Source organism: Sebastes fasciatus, chromosome 16 (genome assembly GCF_043250625.1).
Source record: "Sebastes fasciatus isolate fSebFas1 chromosome 16, fSebFas1.pri, whole genome shotgun sequence".
Lineage (NCBI taxonomy): Eukaryota > Metazoa > Chordata > Actinopteri > Perciformes > Sebastidae > Sebastes > Sebastes fasciatus.
The window spans coordinates 6194814-6221561 of NC_133810.1; the positions used below are offsets into that span (position 1 = coordinate 6194814).

The 26748-nt window shown below is 38.4% G+C and overlaps 2 protein-coding genes across 4 annotated transcripts; one reads left to right on the forward strand and one right to left on the reverse strand.

The window, feature by feature from the left end:
- Positions 1-1902: 1902 nt before the first annotated feature.
- rsf1b.1 (remodeling and spacing factor 1b, tandem duplicate 1) lies at positions 1903-20288 on the forward strand. Of its 3 annotated transcripts, XM_074611336.1 has the most exons (17): positions 1903-2087; positions 4928-5019; positions 6102-6194; positions 6325-6530; positions 6697-6812; positions 7551-10066; positions 10241-11404; positions 11712-11990; positions 12144-12248; positions 12331-12410; positions 13362-13416; positions 13498-13607; positions 13959-14026; positions 14334-14550; positions 14639-14850; positions 14959-15138; positions 16648-20288. In XM_074611336.1, exons 1-17 carry the CDS (start codon positions 1934-1936, stop codon positions 17241-17243), a joined length of 6243 nt encoding a protein of 2080 aa, XP_074467437.1. In that variant the 5' UTR covers positions 1903-1933; the 3' UTR covers positions 17244-20288. The 3 variants fall into 3 exon arrangements, with proteins under 3 accessions (XP_074467437.1, XP_074467435.1, XP_074467436.1); XM_074611334.1 differs by having other exon boundaries at positions 7551-11404; XM_074611335.1 differs by having other exon boundaries at positions 6697-6797; positions 7551-11404.
- Positions 20289-22522: 2234 nt separating this feature from the next.
- LOC141753031 (aquaporin-11-like) lies at positions 22523-25934 on the reverse strand. Its single transcript, XM_074611338.1, has 3 exons — positions 25191-25934; positions 24511-24627; positions 22523-24373 (listed from the first exon to the last, which is right to left on the reverse strand). The coding sequence occupies exons 1-3, from the start codon at positions 25780-25782 to the stop codon at positions 24267-24269; spliced, it is 816 nt and encodes a 271-aa protein (XP_074467439.1). The 5' UTR covers positions 25783-25934; the 3' UTR covers positions 22523-24266.
- Between the last annotated feature and the right edge of the window lie 814 nt (positions 25935-26748).

Sequence of the window (26748 nt, forward strand, 5' to 3'; positions counted from 1 at the left end):
AGGTTTGGATGCACAAAGATACGTTTTCTGGGGAAATGTGACAAAATCTCTGCATAACAATCCGTTCATATTATCCTTTGTGATACATTGATGTGTCTTTTAAACTATAACCAAGACACCGGGTCAAACTTAATCTATTGGTCATAATATTTTATTTAGTTTTCTTAAATAACTACAACAAAACAAGGTGAATATATGAATCAAATGTGCAAATTATAAATGAGTCATGATTGAAAGTTAGGCAACTATGTTATGAAATATAAGCAAAGGTGCATATTACAATATAACAAAAAAAATTTACAGAAGTACAGCAGATATTAAAATGGCAACAATAGGAGTTAAGAGCAGTGTTTTTTTTTATTATTATTATTAAAATGAGCAGGTAGCCTAAAAATATCTGGGTCTTGGATTAATTTTCCTATGAACGATCACACGAGCAAAAAAAAAAAAAAAATGTTTAAAGTTCTTTATTTTATTTTTATTCTAAGTACTGATACTGAATCTCTGAATTTTTTTTTTATTGTTTTGTGTCGCAGAGCAATGATATGTTGTGTTATATATGAATGTAAAAGGCTGTATTTCATACTGTTAAAAAATTGCAGTCCTGCGACCCATCACAGTTATATCTGAGTAGCTTTTTTATTTATTTTATTTATAAATGTTTTATTATTATTTTATTTTATTTTATTTTATTTAGTTATTTTTTTCTTTTTATTTATTTGTTTATTTTTATTTTCCTATTCTATTTATGAAGATTTGCTCCTTCCTGTAGCGTTATGGAACGCTGCTGGACTTACCGGAGTCTCTGTTTTGTTGTCTATAATTTAATTTATCCATAATATAGAATATATTTTTAATTATTAGTAGAAGTATTTTATTTAGTTACTTTTTTCTTTTATTTAATTATTTTTCTTTTCCTATCCTATTTATCAATTTCTATTATTTCTCGGCTTATTTTTAAGGTGTATTATAGATATTTTCTCTGTTTTGTTGTCTATAATTCTATTAATCCATAATTTAAAATGTATTTTCTGTGGTTGTTTGTGTGTTTGTTTTTTGTGTTGTTGGGCAAAAAAAAATGTTTTCACTGTACAGATACTGTTTAATTAATTATTAATAATCAATAAAAAAAGACCTTTAAAAAAGAAAGAAAATATTTGTAATCAGCTTTTATTTTGTTAACATCGGAAGTACTGTATTCCTGCGACCCATTACAGTTATCTCTTATTTTCTTTTTATAAATGTTTTATTATTATTTTCTTCTATTTTATTTAGTTACTTTTTTTCTTTTTATTTGTTTATTTTTATTTTCCTATCCTATTTCTGAAGATTTTTAATCATCTTTTATTTTGTCAACACCGGAAGTATTGTAGTTTGTTTTCTATAATTTTATTTATCCATAATATAGAATATATTTTAATCATTATTATTATTATTTTATTTAATTACTTTTCATTTATTTATTTTTCTTTTCCTATCCTATTTATCAATTTCTGTTATTTCTCTGTTTTGTTGTCTATAATTTTATTTATCCATAATTTAAAATGTGTTTTCTGTTGTTGCTTTTTTTTGTGTTTTGAGTGTTGTTGGGCAAAAAAAAAAAAATTTTTTCACTGTACATATACTGTTAATGATTCATTATTAATAATCAATAAAAAAAAGAAAAAAAGATTTTGATCAGCTTTTATTTTGTTAAAACCGGAAGTATTGTAGTCCTGCGACCCATCACAGTTATTTCTGAGAAGCTTTTTTATTTATTTTATTTTATTTTTATACATTTTTCATTATTATTAGTTACTTTTTTTCTTTTCTTTATTTCTTTTTATTTTCCTATCCTATTTATGAAGATTTTAATAATCTTTTATTTTGTAAAAACCGGAAGTCGTGTAGTATTTCCGGCCGTTGGCTCTTGACTCGCTGGTTGTAGGAAAAGATGGCTGCTTCGGCGGCAACCCCGACTTCTTCCTCCGGTCTGAGTCCAAACTACGCCTCGATCTGCTCCTTCCTGGAGCGGTACGGAGCGCTGCTGGACCTGCCGGAGCTCACCTTCCCGCAGCTGGAGCGATACCTGCAGGACACATCCTCCGGTGAGTGAGATAAACAGAGAGACATAAAGACCCGGAGGAGGAGGAGGAGACTCTCTCTCTCTCTCGAGCAGCTAACGTTAGCTAGTTGTGTGTTATTGTGCTGTTTTATAACCTTCTTCTGCACTTAAATACAACTTAACTGCGACTCAGAGATGCTGCTCGAAGTGGAAAACATACCTGTGCACAATTAAATGATTATTATTATGAGAAACAGCAGATTTAGTCGAGGTTTTCTCTCACTTTTTTAGTGAATAGGGCTTAATTTTTCCGCGACTTCCGGCGGAAGCTTTCAAAATAAAGATAAATGAACTATTAAAAATAATATTTTTTTTATATATATATGCAATAAATATCAACACTTTCTCATAAAATAAAATTAAGTAATTAATTCTTGGGAAAATATACAGTCAAAATATGTTAAAGTTTGCAAGATAAAGATAAAATAAGATAAATTAACTATTAAAGAAAAATGATTTATATAATATATATATATATTATATATATTATATAATATATATAATATAATATATATATGCAATACATATCAACACTTTTAATTAAATAATTTAAATAATAAACTCTTGGAAAATATACAGTCAAAATATGTTTTACTTTCAAAATAAAGATCAAATAAAGATAAGATAAATTAACTATTAAAATAATAATAATAATATTCTTCATATATATATATATATATGCAATAAATATCAACACTTTCTCATTAAAAAAATTAAAAAATTAATTCTTGGGAAAATATACAGTCAAAATATGTTTTACTTTCAAAATAAAGATAAAATTAGATAAGAAATTAGCTATTAAAAAAATACATATTATTTATATATATATATATATATATATATATATATATATATATATATATATATATATATATATATATATATATATATGCAATAAATATCATCACTTTCTCATTAAAAAAATTTAAATAATTAATTCTTGGGAAAATATACACTCAAAATATGTTAAAGTTTGTATACCCCAGTGGTTCATCTTTGTGTTTATATAAAAGCAAATCTGCTTATTATAGATAACTTGACTATTTTTTTTAGTCGCTTTGCACAGGTTCCTGATTGAGTGTCTAATATTTTCTTGCTTCAAATGAACTCACACTTAAATAATATATAATAATATTTAATAATATAAACACCATACTCACTGTGCATGCAGTACATACTCTACATAATCATCCAGTATTTATTTATTTGCACTATTTGTATTGTTTACAACTAGCAGCTAACATTAGCTAGTTGTGTGTTGTGTGGTTTTATAACCTTCTTGTTCACTTAAATATAACTTAACTGAGTCCCAGAGATGCTACTCGAAGTGGAAAACATACCTATGTACAATTAAATGATTATTATTATGAGAAACAGCAGATTTAGTCGAGGTTTTCTCTCACTTTTTTAGTGAATAGCGCTAAATTTGTCCTCGACTTCCGGCGGAAACTTTCAAAATAAAGATAAAATAAGATTAGAAATTAACTATTAAAAAATATTTTTTACATATATATGCAATAAATATCAACACTTTCTCATAAAAAATTCAATGAAATTTAAATAATAAATTCTTGGGAAAATATACAGTCAAACTATGTTAAAATTTGTAATTATAAATATGTAATTATATAATAATATTTAATAATATAAACACCAGCCTGTCATTATATATCCTACTCACTGTTCATGCAGTACATACTCTACACAATCATCCAGTATTTATTTGTATTGTTTACGACTTCCAGAAGGCTGTTTATTTGTATTATTTTATACTTATTTTATTGTTGGTCATTATTGTTCCTAGCTGTTATTTCTATTCTGTGTAAGTACATTGAGAGGATTCCATGTATGTATACTTAGCAGAATAATTCTGATTCTATTAACATTATTTTTATTATTATTATTGTTTGTGTACTGTAGATGGACCTTCCAGAGACATTGTTTTCAGTGGCCGTAGGCAAGCCATTATGGGACGCAGTGTCAGATCAATAGTTGTATTAATAATGTAAATCCTCAAAAAGTGGCAAATAGGGGCTTTGTTTACCTCAACTGAAAACTAATAATAATATGTTTGCCCAGGCCAAAACCAATGTTTAAATCCAATACATCCACAGACTGCTGCCTTCTTCTTAACAGAAGTTATCTCAAGATGCTTTTCAAATAGAGCAGATTTAGACGGTACTCTATAATTTAGAGACCCAACAAGAGATCCCCTCAGGTGCAACAGTGGCAAGATAAAACTCCCCTTCAACGGGTAGAAACCTTGGAAACCTTCTTCTTCTTCCTATTCTTCTTTTTATTCTTTGTATTCTTCTTCTTCTTCTTCTTCTTCATATACTTCTTCTTCTTCTTCTTCATATACTTCTTCTTCTTCTTCTTCATATACTTCTTCTTCTTCTTTTTCTTCTTAAATATACTGGTGTATGTACAGGAATATATTCATGTTTTTGATCATTGCACATCACGGGCACCTCTACGACTCAATCAATATATGAATTAATCAGAAAACAAAACAACTACGTCACTTATTTTGGTAGAAGTGGTCAAATTGAATGCGAATACGACCAAAGACCAGTTAAGAGTCCTCATCAGGATACTAATGTGCATTTAAAAGTTGTTAGTTTAGCAAAATAAATTGAATATTTTGGGGCTGTGTGGCGTAAATAAGCATTTCATTAACAGCTACAGCTACTGATTCTGATATCCGTCACTGTTATTGACTGTGCGTCTCTAATGAACTACGTGTAACTGGTGCTAAGTTGTGTTTAAATGGGTTTTAGACTCTTTGTGAGTGACCACAATGTCTTTCTAATGTTTCCTCAGTTCCAAAGCTGCTGGTTGATATTCACGTCAAATTGCTGAGGAAGATCGGCAAGTCGGTTTCAGCGGACAGATGGGAGAAGTATCTAGTGAAGGTAAATTAATAACTTTGAGCTTTTATATGTATTTATGCATAATACATGTGTAATAAAGTATAATAGAACAGCTGGTTTTTTTTGTAAAATTTATATTTTTGACAGATGCTCTCGGAATGTGGTAAAAAAATTAAAACAAACTTTATTAAAATCAACAAACCTAAAGCCGCATTAATTGATGTTTTTGAATTTATTTATTTATGTATTGGCCCCTTGAGGATAATGGAATAAGCCATAAACAAACATCTGACATATTATCATCTCATAAAGAAAACATGTGGGCAAACAATCGTCTGGTTACCACCAGGGCTGTCAATCAATTAAAATATTTAATGACGATTAATCGCCTTATTGTCCGTGATTAATTGCGATTAATCGCACATTTTTTATCTCTTCAAAATGTACCTTAAAGGGAGATTTTTCAAGCATTTAATAATCTTATCAACATGGGAGTGGGCAAATATGCTGCTTTATGCAAATGTATGTATGTATATATTTATAACTGAAAATTAATTAACACAAAACAATGACAAATATTGTCCAGAATCCCTCACAGGTACTGCATTTAGCATACAAAAATATGCTCAAATCATAACATGGCAAACTGCAGCCCAACAGGCAACAACAGCTGTCAGTGTGTCAGTGTGCTGACTTGACTATGACTTGCCCCAAACTGAATGTGATTATCATAAAGTGCATGTCTGTATCGTAGCATTATTTAGCCTCCTTAGCGACACTCTAGTATGACATAGTTGGTACAAATAGATTCATTATGTTTCTAGTTTCATATGATGCCAGTATCTTCACTGTAGCTTTAAAACTGAGCCCGCTACAACCTAAAAATCGCAAGTTGCATTAATGTGGAATTAGTGGCGTTAAAACGTATTTGCGTTAACACGTTATCATCGTGTTAAATTTGACAGACAGTGTCCTGTCTGGATGTGATATGTTGTGTTTTAATGTACCCTTTTTGATAGCCGATTCTGCAGAAAGGTTGCAAGTCCACCACAGTAAATGTGCCAGTCTGTATGAGGGACAACACTGACTCATATGCGGATTTAAATGTCTCATTTCCTCTGCAGGTATGTCAAGAGTTCAACACAACGTGGGCATGGGAACTGGAACAGAAAGGATACCAGGAGCTGCCGGCGGAGTGCAAGACGGGGATACTTAAAGTAGGCACAATGTTTGTTGTTCTTGCTTTTTAGGAGGGTAGTCTGGTTTCCTCACACATAGACGTAGATCTTAGTGATGTATGTTATTGTATTTTGACACATTTTGTGCCTTTCTTCTTCTTGTCTCCAGTATTTGTGTGAGTGTCAGTTTGATGACAATGTTAAGTTCAAAACCGCCATCAATGAGGAGGACCCGGATAAGATGCGCCTGCAGCCGATCGGCCGGGACAAAGACGGTCAGATGTACTGGTATCAACTGGACCAGGACGACAACGTGCGTGTTTACGTGGAGGAGCAGGACGACTTGGACGGGTCGTCGTGGAAGTGCATCGTCAGGTAAGCAGACAAAAGTGATGCATAATGGAACAAATGCGCTGCAGGCACCGTGATATGAAATGACATTTAAATGCTAATGCTCTCTATGAAAGCAGGGTACTGTGTGTGTTATTTACTCTGAGAAAGAAATGATTATATATATCTATCCTCTCTTTTCCTCCTGTAGTAGTAGAAATGACTTGGCTGAGGTTCTGGCTCTGCTCAAGACACAAATTGACCCGGCGCTGTTAAAAAAAGACGAAGAAGCCAAACTTGCCGGTGAACAGGGTAAAACAGAAGACGGTAAAGTTTTGACTTCAAAATGACTTGTTTACTGATTGTTATTTATGTCAGCTTCTGTTTTTTTTTAATTATTATTTTTCAAAGAATATTGAAAGTTTACATTTTTAGTTGGTTCGAGGTCTAATTGGTTCGCTCCATCTCTCTCTCTCTCTCGACCACACTCTCGCTAACGTTATGGGCCGCCGGGCTTGCAAAACACTTGCTGATGGAAGCCCGTCTTGTCTCGTCAACCCAAAAAAGACACAAACTTTCTAGTAAACAAAGACAACGTGCGCCTGATCATTCCCCCCCCCCCTCCATATCTCTACTGAAATTGTATCTCCTTCATGTTGCCGTTCTTGACTCGGCAGTTAATTGAGCACGGCCTGTCAGACACTAATGGCTCCGTTAGTCACGTTGTCATATAGTGCTTGCTAATAATACAATACAAGCCGTCTGCACAGGTTGCATATGTCGACTACTACTAATTTGTCAGAACATGTCATAATGACAAATGTCTTTTCAGCTGATTGGCATAAAATCAAACGGGTGTAAGCATGTACACCAAACTGGACCGGCAAAACCAGAAACTCTAGCACTGTGTGCCAAACCATTCATTCCTGTCCTTTGTCTACTAAAATACAATTTGAGACACGACTGTCAGTTAAATGACACCAAACATTGAATTTGAATTAAAGATTCCTTTCTCTTTTATTTACACGCACTCATTTGATCTTTTGTTTTATATTTACATTACAGGTGAAGTTAAAAAGAGTGAGGACACATCAGATGAAGACATTAAAGACTCCAACAAGACTGTCGGTCCAGTCTCGCCAAAGACGGAGAACGATGAAAAAGTAACGCAGAAAGATGACTTAAAATCAGAAGCTTCTGAGGCCAAATCGTCACTGAACGGCATCATTGAAGGCAAAGCTGAAGCAGAGCTCAGTTCAGAAAAATCGGCCGTCGATCTCAGTTCAGAAAAATCGGCGGTTGATCTCAGTTCAGAAAAATCTGCCGTGGATCTCAGTGTCAGTACAAAAGCCCAGAGCATCAAAGAAGAGCCGATGGAGGTGTCGACCGCTAAAACAAGCACAGCAACAAGCGAACCTGCCGCTGAGACGCCATGTATATCAGTAAAGGCAGAAAAGGGAGAGGAGGCCAAGAAGAGCAGCGTGGAGGAGATTCAACAAGCTCTGAAGAACGACCAACAGGCCAAAATCCCTTTGAAAAAAAGAGGAATGAAGTTTACTGAAGACTTTGAGAAAAGCAGTGGCATCATAGTGCAAAACCCGTCTGTTCCTCAGGTCAAGGAGGCTCCTAAAGCTGACCCGACTCCTGAACAGACGAAGAAAGTAAATGATCATGTTAACGGCGAAGTTCAGCCTGCGTCAGAGAAAGACCTCCAGGGTCGTTCAAGCGGGTCACAAAAAGACGCCGGCGTCGACAAAGAGCAGACGACTGAACCAGCTGCAGGTAAATCTGTAGAAAAGAGAGACTCTCCAGCTGCAGACAAGGAGGACACGAAAGATAAAAAGGATGAAGCATCGAACCAAGCAGACTCTGGCAAGAAAAATCTAGATGTGCAGGTAGAAAAGGAAAGCACGGCATCAAAAGAAAAGAAAGGGGAACCGCCGCCTTTACCTAAAGACGTAAATAATGCAGCAGAGAGGCCGTCTAATCAAAAAACCATTGATACGAAAGAGTCTCGTACAGAAGACAAGACATTAAAGATAACTGATAAAACATTAACAACTGGTGAGTCAGAGAAAGTCGCATCCAAAGAATCAAAAGATTCAGAGGCAAAACCAGCCGGTGCAGAAGCATCAGAGTCGAGTAAGACTGAAGAAACAAAGACGTCAGAAAATGTAACAGTGAGTGATGCTAAAGAAACGGCGACATGTGAGGCTAATGTAGAGAAATCGGATAAATCGGCGCCGAAAGAAAAGCCGGGAGTCATCAAAACAACAGACAAAGATCCTGCAAAGAAATCTGAAAACGCGGCGTCACCGTCTGTCATTAAAAAGACAGAAATATTAAAAGATAAGACAGAGACCACACAAAGTTCTAATGTCATTAAAAAGGCAGACAAACCAGCAATCAGTGAGAAATCAGAAGGAACACCTGAAGAGAGTGTGGAGTCGTCTGTTATTAAAAAGCTCGACAAATCATTTAAACCCGTTGACAACGTCAAAGATGCAGAGATGAAACCAGAGAAAGCCTCTGAGACTAACGCTGAGAAGACAGAGAAGACAGAAGCTGTAAAGAAACCTGTCAACTGTGACGGTACGATACATGATGTTTCCAGGATAAGAGACTCCGCGCCCGCGTCTATGGAGGTGGAAGCAGTGGCCGTTAAACCCGATCTGACAAAGCCACAAGAGGATGACAAAACTGAGATTAACTCACGAAAGAAGACCGAGGAAGCATCTGAAGGGAAAGATAAAGCATCCAGCGCTGTGGAGGAGACGAACGTCTCTAAAGAAACTGATAAAAGACCAGACGCACAGCAGGAAAAGGTGTCTGAAGAACAACCTAAAAAAATGGAGGCAGAGCGTCCGTCATCAGAAAGTGAAAAGGATGCTGACAAGAAAAAGGACACAGAGCAGGAAAAGAAAAAAGACACAGACAATGAAAATAAGAAGGATACAGTCAAGGAAATGAAAAAGGACACGGACAAGGAAAAGAAAAAAGACACGGACAAGGACACAGACAAGGAAAAGCAAAAGGACACAGACAAGGAAAAGAAAAAGGACACGGACAAAGAAAAACAATTGGACACGGTCAAAGAAACGAAAAAGGACACAGACAAAGATAAGAAAAAGGACACAGACAAGGAAAAGAAAAAGGACATGGACAAAGAAAAGAAAAAGGACACAGACAGTGAAAAGAAAAGGGACACAGAGAGTGAAAAGAAAAGGGACACAGTCAAGGAAAAACAATTGGACACGGTCAAGGAAACAAAAAAGGACACAGACAAGGACACAGACAAGGAAAAGAAAAAGGACACAGACAAAGAAAAGCAAAAGGACACGGTCAAGGAAATGAAAAAGGACATAGACAGTGAAAAGAAAAAGGACACAGTCAAGGAAAAACAATTGGACACGGTCAAGGAAACGAAAAAGGACACAGACAAGGAAAAACAATTGGACACGGTCAAGGAAACGAAAAAGGACACAGACAAGGAAAAACAATTGGATACGGTCAAGGAAACGAAAAAGGACACAGACAAAGAAAAGAAAAAGGACACATACAAGGAAAAGCAAAAGGACATGGTCAAGGAAACAAAAAAGGACACAGACAATGAAAATCAAAAGGACACAGTCAAGGAAAAGGACACAGACAAAGAAAAGAAAAAGGACACAGACCAGGAAAAGAAAAAGGACACAGACAAGGAAAAGAAAAAGGACACAGACCAGGAAAAGAAAAAGGACACAGACAAGGAAAAGAAAAAGGACACGGACAAAGAAAAGAAAAAGGACACAGACATGGAAAAGAAAAAAGACACAGTCAAAGAAAAGCAAAAGGACACAGTCAAGGAAACGAAAAAGGACACAGACAGGAATACAAATAAGGACATGGATAAAGAAAAGAAAACAGACTCAGCAAAAAATCAAAAGGACGCAGGCAAGGAAACAATAAAGGACACAGAGAAGGAAAAGAAAAAGGTCACAGACGAAAAACAAAATGAGACAGTCAAGGAAAAAAATAAGGATACGGACAAAGAAAAGCAAAAGGACACAGTCAAGGAAACAAAAAAGGACATAGACAAGAAAACAATTAAGGACACGGACAAAGAAAAGAAAACGGACGCAGAAGAAAATCAAGAAGACACAGTCAAGGAAAAGAAAAAGGACACAGACAAAGAACAGCAAAAGGACACAGTCAAGGAAACGAAAAAGGACACAGACAAGAAAACAAATAAGGACACGGACAAAGAAAAGCAAAAGGAAACCGACGAGGGAAAACTTAAAAAAGACGGTGAGAAACACCTGTGTCAAGACAAAGACAATAAAGAGGATTCCACAACAGATAAACTCTCAAAGACAGACGAAACAAAAGAGGAGAAGCTTGGTAATAAAGAGAGTGAAGCCGCGACCAAAACGGTGGAATCTGGTCAACAAAATGTGAGCAAAGAAACCGACGGCAAATCCTCAACTGAAACGGAGAAAGACGGCCGCCCAAGCAAAGAACCGGATAGCGAAAAGCCCACTGACGAGGAAAGTAAAAGCAAAAGTGAAGAAGAGGACTCTGTGGCAAAAAAGAAGGTAGCGAACGGCGGGAAAACTCAGGCTTCCCGTCGGAGAGTCAGGCCCCTAGCCCACCGAAGGAAAGCCAAACTTCAGAGAGAGGAGAGACGAGCGGATTCAGAGTCCGATACGAACACGGGGAGATCTCTCCGGAGATCACCGAGGATCTCCAGACCGACGTCGAAGGCGGTAGAGATCCACGACAGGAAGCTGGAGAAATCACAGGCGTCTGAGAAGCGCGAGGACGACAAGGATGAGAAAGAAGAAAAAGACGAGGAGGACAAAGAGGAGGAGGAGGAGAAAGCTGTTCAGAGGAAACCAAGAGAGAAAAAGGCCGATCAGGAGGGTCAGCCCAAACCGAAGGTAAGATTGCTCACTCATATGCATCATTTACATCGTTTTCAAAGCATCTTTTGTGATCATCAAATAAAAGGACCATACATTTGAAAAAAAAAGTAGCAGCTTTACTTTATGTCATGTCCCAAAACATGCAGCCATATTTTAGCTTTTTGAGCTGAAACCACTGGGCTTCTGGAAGGTTAAAAAAAAGCGTATAAACATGACACTTGGTGAATTGGGAAATCAGTAATTTAAGTTGTAAGATTAGATTTCCTGATTTCCTTTACCTTTATCTGCTCTGTTGAAAGTCAACCTGTTGTGCTCGTTTAAGGGGAGAAAGAGACGGAGGCTTCGGTGGTCCAACACGCGAACGCGCCGCAGAAAGAAAGGCTCCGAAGACGAGGACGGCAACAGCGACGAGGAGTCCAGTGAGGAGGAGGAAGAGAGCGAGGACCCCAGCGACGAAGACTACAAGGTGGAGCGAAGCAGAAAGCGGCGAAATCGTAACCGAGAAAGACGAAGCTCGGACTCCTCGACGTCCACAGACGACGACCTACCTCCAAATGACGACCCCTGCAAACATTGTGGTCTTCCAAATCACCCTGAGCTGGTGGGTACTCGCAACAACTCATCATAGTACCAACCTATATATCTATATCTATATAACCACACAAATTAAGTTAAATCAATCAATTTGTATTTTTGCTTGAAAGTTATGTAAACGATTTATTGAGTTAACAAACCGTCAACATCTCGTCCCCAGATCTTGCTGTGTGATTCGTGTGACAGCGGGTACCACACAGCCTGTCTGAGGCCTCCGCTCATGATCATCCCCGACGGAGAATGGTTCTGCCCACCATGTCAACATGTACGTTACCAGTCAGAGCACCAAATATCAAAGATAATAAATGTGATAATATTAATGTTTCCCTGGTTAATCCCCTCTGCAGAAGCTACTCTGCGACAAACTAGAGGAGCAGCTCGTAAATCTCGACGCTTCTTTGAAAAAGAAAGAACGGGCCGAGAGAAGGTGAGACATTTCGTCCCTCAACTGTTGATTAAAGATGTGCACACACTGTAACGGCTGCCTTTGTAGGGATTGAGAGACACCTAAACAATCCCAGCATGGGAAATAGCATCACTGTTTTTGGTGATGTCACACTGGTTATTTTTATATCGTGATGCAGATTTAGATGAACTCTAATCCCAGCGTTTAATGTGAAACTCCAGCTCCTTCACAGTAAAAGCTTTGCAGTGCTGCCAACATTTGAACATGACTGAAAAGTTAAAGGACTTCAAGTACCTCGGGGTCTGGAACGTGAGATTGGCCGGAGAATCGGAGCAGCGGGAGTGGTATTGCATTCGCTTTACTGCACCGCTGAGCCGGAAAGCAAAGCTCTCGATCTACCGGTCAATCTTCGTTCCTACTCTCACCTATGGGCTGGGTCATGACTGAAAGAACTAGATCGCGGGTACAAGCGGCCGAAATGGGTTTCCTCAGGAGGGTGGCTGGCGTCTCCGTTAGAGATAGGGTGAGAAGCTCAGTCATCCGTGAGGGACTCGGAGTAGAGCCGCTACTCCTTTGCGTCGAAAGGAGCCAGCTGAGGTGGTTTGGGCATCTAGTAAGGATGCCCTCTGGGTGCCTCCCTAGGGAGGTGTTCAAGGCACGACCAGCTGGGAGGAGGCCACGGGGAAGACCCAGGACTAGGTGGAGAGATTCTATCTCCACACTGGCCTGGGAACGCCGTAGGAGCCCCCAGTCAGAGCTGGTTAATGTGGCCAGGGAAAGGGAAGTTTGGGGTCCCCTGCTGGAGCTGTTGCCCCCGCGACCCGACCCCGGATAAGCAGTTGAAGATGAGATGAGATGAAAAGTTAAAACACACATGCTAATTATTATAACAAATGGTGAATATATTGGTTTGGTATTAGTATGATTTAAATTACATTTGAGCACTTTCTTAATGTGTATTTTCTCCTCCAGGAAAGAGCGTCTCATTTACGTTGGAATCAGTCTTGAAAACATCATCACGCCTTCAGTAAGTACATCACGTGAGATTGTAAATTTTTTCCACAATAAATACATGTATTATATAAAAAATATAACTCACTCGTTACAGGGGGATGTGGAGGAAGAAAAGCCAGAGATCATCATCAAAGAGAAGAAAGAAGCAAAGCGAAAAAGCTGGGGTCGACGGTCAACGAGGAATAAGAAATCCATCAGCTACAGGTCTGTGCGTTAGGCTTTGTTAATGCTGATTTTTATTTTATTTTCACATATGATGTTTCTGGTTGTTGTAATACTAGAAAAACATTCAGAAAGGTTTATTTTATAATATAACACTAAGATATCCACATGTTCACAGTCTAAGAGGGAAGAAAACAAACGCTATGTCGCTCGCTGTGTGTGTGTTTGAGAGAGAGAGAAGGTGGAAGATAATAAAATTCAGCTGCTGTAGTTACTGATGGCAGAATTGCATATTGTCTCTCTTTGCAGGGAAAAAAACAGCTGATGTTCTGATGAAGTACGATGTTTTCTACCACACATAAAATTGAATTCTTGTTCATGTTGATTTTTCAGATTTGATGAATTTGACGAGGCGATCGAGGAGGCGATTGAGGAAGACATCAAAGAAGCAGAGGGCGGAGGTACGAGGACACAAGTTCCTTACTCTAATTTTAAAGCAGTAGAACAACAGTTTGTGCTTTCTTTATCAAGAGCTAGATGAAGAGATCAATACCAAAATTAGCATAACAGGATCTCCTGAAGCTCACTAATTCATACAAAAATGTAAAAAAGACAAGAAATAGTCCAGCACATAATACCCCATAAAACCACAACACGAGGTATGACGTGTTAATTAGTGAGCTTTGGAGGTGCTGGCAGGCAGAATTTCCCAAAATGTCAAACTATTCCTTTAAGATCTGAGAAAATGATGAGGGGTGTTTTCTCCAGGAGCTGGTCGGGGTAAAGACATGGCCAACATCACGGGGCTCAGAGGAAAGGATATGTCCGCCATCACTCAAGCAGATGAGGGCAAGGAAAACGGTACCCCTCAACCACAACTGCCGGCCGGTCTGCGCAGGAAAAAACGCCGGCGACTCAATGACCTGGACAGCGACAGCACCGTGGACGAGGAGGAGAGTGAGGAGGAGTTTCGCATCAGTGAAAGGTACCAAACTACGCTGACGTTTTGGCCCATTTCACTGATCTCATAGCTGTCAAATCAAACAGCTAAATTTGTTGATCTTTCGATGCAGCTCAGAAGAAGAGTTTGTCGTGTCGGAGAATAACTCAGACGCTGAATCGGATGCGGACTCCAACAACAGCGATAGCAGCGGTAAGCGGCGCATTGCTTCGCGGCGCAGATTGACAGCGAAACGACGACGAAGCTCCAGAAAACGGCGAAGACCGAGAGGGTACTCGGATGATGAAGAGGAGGAAACGGATGAGGAGGATGAAGATGAGCTAGGTATATATTATTATGTTAGTTAGTATCACATTCCTGTTTTAGACGAACACGCCTTTTTACTTTCTCTTCTCTGTTGCTAATATCTTTTTTTGATCAATGTGTGTCCAGTGACTGAAGGCTCCAGCGAGTACAGCGACAGCGATCTGGACATGAGTCGACGGCGGTCTCGGCGGAGTCAGAAGAAGCAGGTGAACTACCGGGAGACGTCCGAGTCCGAAGGCTCTCAGGCAGAAACCAACGTAGCCAGGATGAGACCCAGAGGCCGCCAGGACAGCTCCAGCAGCGAGGGTCAGTCAGAAACACTCACCAGATTATCACCTTTGTTTTGATACCACAATGCTGGTAGTCATAGTAACAATAATAACGCCTTTTTCTAATCTGTCATCTAATCATTTTACAAAATGACCCTGTATTTACACCAAGATGTTGCTTAAAAATTCACAAACCTGTTCAGCACCATGGACAGTGACATTAAGGTACTACTTGACATTGTCGCGGTAGTCTGTGTTACCGGTGTTACACGGTGGTCGGGCACACACCGACTACATTACGTACCCACCGTCATTTATTTTTCACAGAAATAAAAACGCATTTAGTTCATTTTCAGCGCCGTGTTATCAATACATAGAGAGAGTTGACAGACCGAGAGATGGCGGAGGATTTGGTGTCGAAGTGAAAAGCAAAAGCGCCTATTTGGCAATATTTCAGATTTAAACTGGTGGCTTATCTCCAACCCTGCTTTCCGATAGTTAAGCATGCACAATGATGCAAATGGAGCGTCATTTAGCCTCCTTCACAACAAGCCAGTATGTCACGGTTGATACCAATGGATTCTTGAGGTTTTCTCGTTTTCACTCTAGCTTTAAAGCCCACTACAACCTACAAATCGCAAGTTGCATTAATGAAATTAGTAGCGTTAAAATGAATTTACGTTAGTCCTGGTCCCTAGTTTTTACACATATTCGGCAAACAACACGAGATAAATGAACAATTAACACGGGGACACAGGATTACAACTGGGAAAATGTGTTTTTCATTTCACCGGGTCTTTAACAGAGTTGTCTGTTCTGCATTTTACCCCAGAAGACATTTCACAGAAATGAGAGGAAGTGTCCTGTAATGCTGGATGCAGTCTTAACTCTCTCTCTCTTCTCTAATGCATTTGTTTCAGCAACAGTCAGACAAACAAACCAAACTGATAGAGATGTTAGCTCATGTGTGTAAAACTGGACTATAGTTTCCTTTTGAAACTGAAATAATTACATTTTATGCCTTTTTTAGCAGAAGTACTGCTGTCATCAAATGTATTTATAGTGTTAATTGCCTGTTTTAGTCATAAAATAAAGCCTAGATAGAGATAAAAAAATACACATTAAAGTAGTATAAATCACATGAGTCTGAAAATAACGATCTGATGCAAAGTATTCTCATATATTCCCAGTTTCATCATAATAAATGCAGTGTGTTCTTGTGGAGGAGGTGAGTCACACAGTCACGGCTGCAGTGTGAAATTACTTGACAAATCCTATTATAGATAAAGGGAACGGAGGCATGCTGCAGGGAGATTTCTCTTTGTTTTGGTTTAGTACATTTATTTAGAATTATGCCCTGCTTTAATTAGCTGTTTAATCGCTTAAAAAACAAAATACACAAACAAGAGTCAATGTCAGCCTATTATGGATACGATGTATCGGCAGTTATGTTGACATCATTTCTAAGAATGATGTTATTCGCAAAAACGGTTGATCCTGGCAGATCTACAGGCACCTAAAGGCGTCTCTTGTGTTCTTCTCCCAGCGAGTTCCTCCAGAGGCTCCGAGGAGGAGTCGAGGGATCGGAGGGTGAAGAGGAAAGGCGACTCCTCGGATGAAGATTCCCGGCAGCGGCGCATGCGTCTTTCGCTAAAACGCAGGAGAGCTTCCGAAGACGACGACTCGGACGACGACTCGGACGAATCGTCGGAGGAGGATCGTCCCGTCCGTAAACGCGTGAACCGCATCGACTCGGACGATGATGATGAAGAGGAGGAGGAGAAGAAGGAGGAGAAGGAGGAGAAGGAGGAGAAGGAGGAGGAGAAACCGAAGGAGAAGAAAGCAGCAGACGAGGAGTCAAAGGGAACAAACCCAGTGGACTGCAATCCGGCGGAGCTTCCACCCACCAACGGACAGAGCCCGATAAAGAGTCTCGAGAGCCTCGTCAGCCGGCCCACCGCCACCGCCGCCGTCGCTCCAGGCCCACATCCGGAGCCCAAAAACACCAGCGCCACGCCAGCCGCTGCCATCGCACCAAACGGTCAGGTTGGCCAGGAGATGCCGGCGCAGGACGAAGACGAAGACGACCTGTTAGGAGTCACAGACCTGGTGGACTACGTCTGCAATAACGAAGATTTGTAAAAAAAAAAAAGAAAAGAAAAAAAATGGTGTACTGTTTCATTTTTTGTGGTATTGTATTTTTATATTGCTTAACTTTATTATTCCCTCCCCCACCAACACGTCCTCGTCGTCGTTTTTACTCGTGTCATCTGGAGCAATCTCTGCTACAGTAAGAACTGGATCCCTGACACCAGTCTGATGCTGTCCCTGTGGGATTGTACTGCAAATAAGGGCACCGAACTCTCAACTCTCATTTGTTTGGTAATCACATCATCCAGCTCCACTGCCAAACCACCTCCTCCCTCCAAAAACAAGTCATTTCTCCTCTCACATCATACCGTTTCTTTTGTTTCTGCAGATTTTATCTCCCGTACTCGTCTACATTGAAATAGTTTAATGTGTAGGAAATGGTTTAAGACTTCCTGTTTGAATGCTAAACGACTGGGGTTTATTTTTTTTTAAGAGTATAATAAGTCATTCCATAATTGATTTAAAGTTCTTGGCATCCGTTAAAAAAATATTCATGATTTTACGTTTGACATTTTGGGAAAAGTGCTTATTTATCTGCCTTCAGGCAGAGTTTTTTGGCTTTTTTTGCATCTATTAGATAGTACAGCCGAAGACATGCAGCAAAAGGTCGGATTCGAAAAATGGTCGCTGCTGAGGTCACAGCCTTTGTACATACAGAATATGTACGAAAACATTAATGTGCATTTAAAGTCATTTAAACTTTAGCAGCAATAGTGGTACTTCACGAATGTTTGAGGCTTATCGTGATAATGCTGTTTACCGTTATATTATCACAGCATGAAAGTTGATACTGGTAAATCCCAAGTCCGCCTACTAACACCTCTATAGCTAAATCTGTGCAGACGTTGATTCGCGGACGCATCATCCTCCATAAAACGGCAAATTGGCGTTTTTTTTTTTACACTTCCCGTTTTGTTCAGAATCTGTACTGTAGTGTAAAAACGTTAGTTTGCCGTTTTGTTTCTGTACTACAGATTTAAAAGAAATGTAATGCGTTAATTGGCGCATTTTGTTTACTTTTGGGCAAAGCAAGGCCTGCCGTTTACCCCTGTTTACAGTCTTTGTGCTAAGTAGGGTATCAAACGGTGTATGTAGGTTGTAGGGGGTGATAACTGTATTATATATAGAAAATGATATTGTGATAGCCCTAGTGCTAAGTTAACCGACTGCAAGCCTTATATTTAACACTCAGATGTGTGTTACTCTAACTCTCCTCCTGAAATCGAATAAGCATATTTCCCAAAACGTCAACCTATTCTGGCTTTTTTGTTTTGTTTTCAAACATAATTTATGAAAGCTTTAGATGAGACTATTTATTCTTGTCGAATAACCTTCTAGACTAATAACTAGTCGACCGACCTTCATTTGTCAGCCTTCTCCTTCGGACTTTCTGTTGAATCATAGAGTAGCTTTTGTATATTGTATACATATATAATTATTTTAACTATGTGCGCTGCCATCAGTATCAGTGGTGAACCCTCTGTTTCTTTGAGTACTACGTTGGGAAACAAAAATCAGATGTAAAACGTCCCTCTTCTTGAGCTTTAGTTTAGTTTCCTGTTATTACTTTTGTTACTTTTTTTTTTTAATGTATTTTTTTGTATATCTAAACTTTTATTTGTTGTTGTCTCTGTTGAGCGAAATGTAAAGTGTCTTATTTTCTTTGACCATTGTCCTTCATAGAAGGTTCAAAAACCTGCAGACCCGCGGCTTTTATTAACTAAAATAACACTAAGCTCCAAAACACCCCCTTTTCTTTTCGGTTTTATTCCCCTCCCCTGAATCTTCATGTGTTTTTATTCACATTCTCTATTTTCATAATCTTGACTTGACGTTCGGGTCAGCTGACTTTTAAGACCTCAAATCAAGATTGTGAAAAATAACCAACTTAGTGGAACAATTTTTGTTTTTGAAGCGATAGTCAGGATGCAGTTTTTGAATGAGGGAAATGGACAGAAAAAAACAAAACAAACCAATGACTTCACTGACCTCTGCTGGAACCAGTCTGTGTATATCTGTAGTTTTTTGCTGTAATATATTTAGAGGCATTTTTTTAATCATGGAAAAATATATTGGGCAATTCTTTGGGATTGCATGACTTTCTAATAGTTTTCTTTTGTAGGGAAGTAATATTGGCACAACAGTTTTTTTTGTTGTAACAAAACCAGAAAAACGTTGGCATGTTTTTAAAGGATCTCCTGACCTGTTGTTGCTGAAGGACTTGTTACGTAGACGCCGCAGCATCTCATCATTTTGCAGTGAAACTGCATCGGTAAGCATGCGCTGACCTACTAAAGGCATGTTATAGAAGCTTGGGGGGAGAGAAAGAGAAAGGATTATCGTAGAAAATAATCTAGGACATCTGATTTAAGAGAGGAAATGAAGCCTGTTTGTAAAATATTTTGTAAATTAGTCTCAGCATGGTCTTCACAGAGGAAAAACCACTCTATTTATCATACCGTTTTGATACCGGCGATTGCCAAAACATGACTTCCAAGACAAAAGCCTATATGTGCTGCTTGCAGTGCACACAACTTGGGCCTCTATACACACACACATATTTAGCTTTTAGAGTAGCTGGACAGAATATAGATAGAAAAACCCAATTCTACAAATGTAATAATAGAAAGTGTGTGTTCTGGTGGGTTGAGTCTGAGTAAAGGAATGTATGTGTGCTGTTTGTAACCCTGTTTTAAATTCTCCACAGAGATGAGAGTGTATTAATATGTTGTCTTACGGTTATGAAATAACCTGTAGCAAGACCTGCGTTAGAAGAGAGAGAGAGGAAGCGACAAAAATAAAGCTGCGATGGGATTAACGGAGGAAGTCGGTGCCAATGACTGAAGTGTTAAACAGAGTTTCCTATTTACCTCATGATGAATCTGGGAGGAAAGACACCCTGTCCACTGTGTATAGATGCTAGTAGACTGGTTGTTGGTGTTTTTGTCTGCTCCTTACATTTTTGTTAACTTTACTGTTATTTCATATGAATCTGATCTTGTACATTTGTCATAATAAAATGGGTTTCGAGCCTCACGACGCCCCGTCTTGCCTGACTTTTGACGTGGAAATAATCCTGGAAGGTGCTTGTTTGTTAAAGGGACTGTTTGGAGAGAAATGCAGAAATGCTTGTTAACAGCGACACCTGTGGCCGTTAAGTCAACGAAAGTCAGCGTCGAGCTTGTCGGGTTTGTGCTCGCTCTAAATAGACCACAATATCACTCTATATTTCAGCTGCTTGGCAGTAATGTTAGCTGACCAGACGAAGGTCTCCATGAATCAATGCTGATCCTAGTGTTGGCTTTTCCTGCTTCAGCCTCCGACCGCGGCCGGAGGGAACAGGGGAGACGCCGGAGTTTTGGTCGGAGCGGATAACGTTTCTCTCTGTGGAGCCCCGTCACTTCACAAGACACGGGAAACCTCTGTTGGTCTGGAGGAGCTGCAGCAGTTATTTCTGCACAAACGTCCACTGTACATTCACTAGATATTCTCAGAGCTAAACTAACTCTTCTGCAGTGTGGAGTGTGCGCGCATGCACGTGTAGAGTGGAGTGAAATGGCGAGAACGAGCGCGGTGTGTGAGTGAAGGCAATCAAGCAGAGGAGCAGAGACTCCGGCCTTGGAGACCAAAGCTACGGTCTCCCCCGCGTCCTCCGACCGCGGCCAACACTGTTTTGCAAGACGGGCTTCACTAGACTAACTTTGCGGTTTTGGTGCTTCCGTGTAGTTTGTGTTGGAGTCTGAGTCTGAACAGCGTAGCCAACCGCGAGCGCGCATGAGACACCGACCCACAATGATTTATACGTGTAAGAAATTACAAACAGTCCCTTTAAAGGAACAGTGAGCTCTGAGCGAGGTGAAACGGCGTTACCACGGTTTTGCAATTGGCGGCTTATCGCAGTCTTGAAAGGGAGGAGTGAGCGGAGCGGTACACAGTTGAGTTGCAATCTGCAACGACCCCACAAGATGCCGTCGAATCCTACACATTGTACCTTTAAAGTAAACTTTGCTGATAATACTTACATATGTTTACTTAAGTAAGGTTTTGAATGCAGGATTTGTCGAGTATTTTCACATTAATACTTTGTGAATACTTCTTCCACCACTGCTGCCAGTAGAGGTCGTCAGCGTACATCAGCAGCCCAGTGAAGCAGTAATACAGTGTGTTGTTCCCTTTGAAGTATTCCTGTTTATCAGCCACGTGGAGTCTGGCTCATGTTTGTCATTATGCTGTGAATGTGTTGAATGTTAACTATGCTGCAGCGTGAAGACAGGAGCTCTTTTCGTTTGGCATTTCGCTGGGTCAGACGTGAGCGTGAAGAAGAGAAGGAAGGGGGGAGGAGGTGAGGGCACAAAGGTCAAGTTGTGTAACTGATACGACGCAGGGCCAAAGTACCAGACCGACACTCTGGAGGTGAACTAGGTTTTATGGGCTTTTTTCTTTTTGGGGATTATCCAAACCTCTCCCACAAATGGACCACAAATGAGATTAACTTGGTCCACGTTTTGTGGATTTGTTGATAGAGTTCATTAGTTTAAGTGTTTCATGCAAAGTAAAAGTATGGGCTATTTAAAGTAATAATCAGAAACGTTTTCACCGTCAACAAAGACCAAAACTAACAATGAACTGATTTTACTAACTAATAGACCACCATTGTTGTCCAACAAGAGTAACGCTGTGTCCAAAATCCATACAAGAACTGTACTGAAGTGCAATGTTGAGGTACTTTTACTTCATTTTCTGCTACATTTTAGAGAGAAATATTGTACTTTTTACTCCCCTACATTTATTTGATAACTTTACTTACTGTTCAGATTAATGATACAAAATATAATTAACAAATAATAATATATCAAGACTTTATTGATCCCCAGGGGGAAATCGACAGGCTACACAGAAGTAAATAAAGTCGTATATATAGAAATAAATACAAAATTAGCCCCACATTTACGAGCAGCAATCACTACAGTGCTTTGACTAGAATACATGAATATATTAATAAATAAAGCTCAAATAAAGGCCAGAGTAAAAAGGTGAAATACGATAAATAATCAGTCAGATAAATCAATAAAGCTCAATTAAAAGCCAAACTAAAAAGGTAAGATTAGAGTTTGAACAATATTAAAGTGATGTACACATTAATGCATCAATAATCATAATCCAATATCATATACATTATTCTGAAAAATGTGTACTTTAAACAAAACTGATTTATTGAGCGTAAAACCAACTTTATAAACACAAGAAATGACAACCATAAAACATGTAGCTTTTTAAAATAGATGTTTTTAATCAATATTTCACACATATTACAAATGCATTTAAATATCACTATACAAAAGCTGTTATCTGAAAATATACTGTACATTTTGCCTACACCGAGACAGAAATGTTAGCAAAAGTATTAAGTTTATTCACATTCTTACTTCAAATAATCGCATAACACTCTAGAGGTATTAAAGTTGTAAATTGTTTCTTGATTCACAGAGAAATGGAAGTAGCTGCAGATTTGATGGAAAAAGAAAATCCAGTGGAATAAAAAGTGATGTACCCAAACCCAGATTAACAAAATTTCAACATTATCAAATGCAAATATTACGCTACTATACTTTTCAGTCTTTACCCATATTGGAGAGAAACAGAAAATGACAGTCAAACATGATTCATGCAGAAAAACGTAAAGATTGAGCAGAAGGTTAAAGCTTTGGTCATCTAAAGAAATCCAGTTTTCTTTTACCCATGTTTACATGTTAAGTGTCCCAGAACCATGTTGGTGTAATTACAAACATATGAAAGTGTAATGCTTTGACAATTACAAAATAAACCCACATTAAATCAAACTAAAACAGACAAAACCACCAAACTTTAGTGTTCCTTCACCCATAATTCACTTCAACTCAAAGCCCCTTTTTTATGATTTAAAAGATTTCAAAGTCCTGTAAAGTAGTTGAAAGGATGTTGAAATGTCAGTTAGTCTTCCACACATAAACCTGACTTTTATAGGTCAAGGTTTGGTTAGTGTATTAATGTGTTTATTCAGGAATGTGACTTGGACGTTTGGCATTGAGGAGACGTCTTCTGTCCCACCAGGTGCAGTTGTAAAAGTTAAATGCAGAGACAATAATAGGGCTCATAAACCTACCAAAGTGCACAGAGAAAATGATCAAATTAAGTGGCTGTAATGTCATACCACATCTGTATATTAACCACTATTAATCTTCTTTTTCTCTGCGTGCACGTTGGTTAATTTGTGTGCATTCAAAGTTTCAATATTTTCATTGTTCCAACTGTCTTTAGGTAGTTTTTCATAGTCTCATGATGGTTGCAGTCAGTCACGGTTAAAGAACAAGTTGGTTAAACGCATTTCTTTTATAGTGTTGTGCTTTTTGACACTCTTCATGTGAAAAACATTTGGCAAAAATGAAATGCAGTTATATATATTAGCTTACATATACTTAAATCGGTGATGAGAACTATAAAAATGTCATTTTTAAGTCAATTTGAAATTAAAATGATACCTTATACTGTGTCGGTGGGCACTAAAAATAGATTGTAATATCACTTCAAACACAGATAAAGTTGTTAGACGTCCCATTAAGCACCATTAAAAGTAAGCCGAATTAGCTATTAGCGGTTCCTGTTTGCATTGTACCCAGAAATGTACAGACAACTATCAATGGAGTACTGTGATATTGAGAGAAAACTTAAAAACGTGCTGATTCTCAGGCAACTTCTGGAATTATGTGGATCGGATCGTCTTCTTTTCTGTGACTTATAAGCAGATTCACGTGTTAAATTGTGTTATACGTGTGTTTGCCAGTCAAAAGCTTCTCCTGTCTGTTCAATCACAGCTTTGTTGTAACCTCCCAGAAGTCGAAGGCCTCATTGTGTTATAATGACATAATGTGTTGTACATTTTTTTGTCGTCTCAAGTGAAAACTTGGTATTATGCACCCACAATAAAAAAGACACAAACTTATGATGATGTGGCCGTCATTTCTCACGTCCCTGCTGCTACTGTGTCTTCCGTTTCTGGACAACAGGGACGTCCAGCCCAATGGTGCTCTTTCCAGAGAGGAAGGGGATGATCTTCTCAAACAGCAGGATGCAGCTTGCCACACCTGGGGTACACATGTGGAAGACACAGGACGTTACACTTTGGTGCAGCCAATCAGGCTCTTGCAAGGATATTTAAGGTACGAATCTTATATAAATATATAAATATGAAGCTACAGCATCCACCAACTCTAGTCTTTACCTAAGACTGGTCCAAGCCAGTAGACAAAGCAGTACTCCGGGTAGGTGTGTCCGCTGCAGGGGAACTGGACGGAGAAGGCTAGGACGGGGTTAAAGATAGCTCCTGAAATACTTCCACCTGCACAGGAAGGAGAGAAACAGCAGAGGGTCAAATATTAATAAATTAAAGAATTATAGTATATAGCCTTGTCTGTGTTTAGAGCTGGAATGATAAGTCAATTTAACTTTATTTTAAATTATTTAATTGGCAATTGTTGTATTTCATTCTTTATTTATTTTATTGTCTTTATGTTATAGACTTTTTTATTGTCTTTTAAATGTCATTTATTTTATTATTTATTGTATTTTATTGTCATTTATTGTTTTGTTTTTATGTTAAATTATTTTATTGTCATTTACTCTATTTTATTGTTTTAAATTATTGTATTGCTTTATTTTTATTGACTTATTTTATTGTCTTTTAAATTATCGTCATTTATTTTATTATTTATTGCATTTTATTGTTTTTTTAAATTTTATTTTATATTATTTTATTGCCATTTATTTTATTGTTTTTTGTATCTAAATTATTTTATTGTCTTTAACTCTATTTTATTGTTTTTATTTTTTATTATTTTATTGTCTTTTATTTTATATTATATGTTTTGTATTCCCATGGCCAGGTAAGGTAATCAAACCCACCTGTGTAAACCATTGCAGTTATGACAGCAGCGATGAAAGGAGCGCGAAGTTTTTCGTCCAGCTTGTGAACATGCATGCAGGCAGCTTGGACCGTGAAGGCGCATCCCAGCTCCACGGCGGCAGCCTCCAGCAGAGTCCCACCGAGCGGGTCGAAGCACCGGAACCCGAACCTCCGGTGCTTCACGTGGAGCTCAGAAAGACCCAGCGACCAAACCGACGCAGCGAAGAACTGCGCGGCGACGCCCGCTGCGAACTGGCAGGCGATGAGAACGACGGTGGCTTTGACGCTTCTGCCGCCGCGGCAAACTTTCTCCAAAGCGCCGCTCGGGTTACACGTCGCCTCCCGGAAAGTTAACAAGTGTATGACGATCATGGTGAAGGTGAGGGTGAGCCCGACCGACAGCTCCATCTGGGTGTTTTCACCCAGCAGTTTGAGCTCATGGGTGCAGCAGCAGAGCTGGAAGGTGCACGCCGCCTCCAGCAGGTAGATCCAGTTCGCTCCGGCGAAGAGACGCGCTGCCGTTTGGCGGATCGCCTCGCTGAGGAGCACCACAGCCGCCAACACCGCCAGAGAGACGTACAGGTCAGTCATTATCTCCGGTTGGTCACCACACCGACACCAAACTACGGTACAAACCGATCTCCGTGATGCGGGGTCAACTTTAAGCTGCTCTTTTCGACGTCAGAGAGTTGCTCCTCCACGCTGCCGCAGCTGCGTCAAAACCGCACGCTCTGAAACAGGAAGAAAGGCGGGAACGCCTTCAAAATAAAACCGCAAGAGTCAATAAATAGTAATTTAAGTAGTAGTTGATTAATAACTAATTGTCCAATAAAAATAGACATTAATACATTTTGTTCACAAATGTATTAATTAATCTATGAATAAATGGATTAAATTACAAAGTAATGAATTATTTGACACTTTAATGGACAATAAAAAGAATTACAAATTAATTAATTTATATATATATATGTATTTATATACATATACATATATGTATTTATATACATATATATGTATTTATATACATATATAAATACATATCTATGTATTAATATATGTATTTATATATATATATATATATATGTATATGTATGTATGTATATGTGTATATATATATATAAATATATATATATATACATACTATTTATGTTTGTTTTTTGCAGCAAATCCAAAGCTAAGCATTGATAATAAACAGCCTTTTTATTTTTTTTATTTTGGAAGGAATTGGTTGTAAAAGGTATTTAATATTAGTAGTTATGCCTGACTTTAAACCAGATTTCCCTCTGGATAATAATTACGTAATAAAAATCCATCTCCACCTGGACTCACCTGATGTTACAGTGTGTTTTCATCACTGTGGTAACAGGTGGCATCAGTGATACAGAGGTGTCCAGCATCAACAGGAACTTGTGTCAAGCAGCTCAGAATTAGCAATATACTCATTTCCGTCACGATTTTCAAAATAAAGTTTTGAATCTTACCTTTTGCCATGAAATGAGTCATAATCTTAGTTATCTTTAATAACAGTGTTTTATTATTTCATTTTCATGTTGT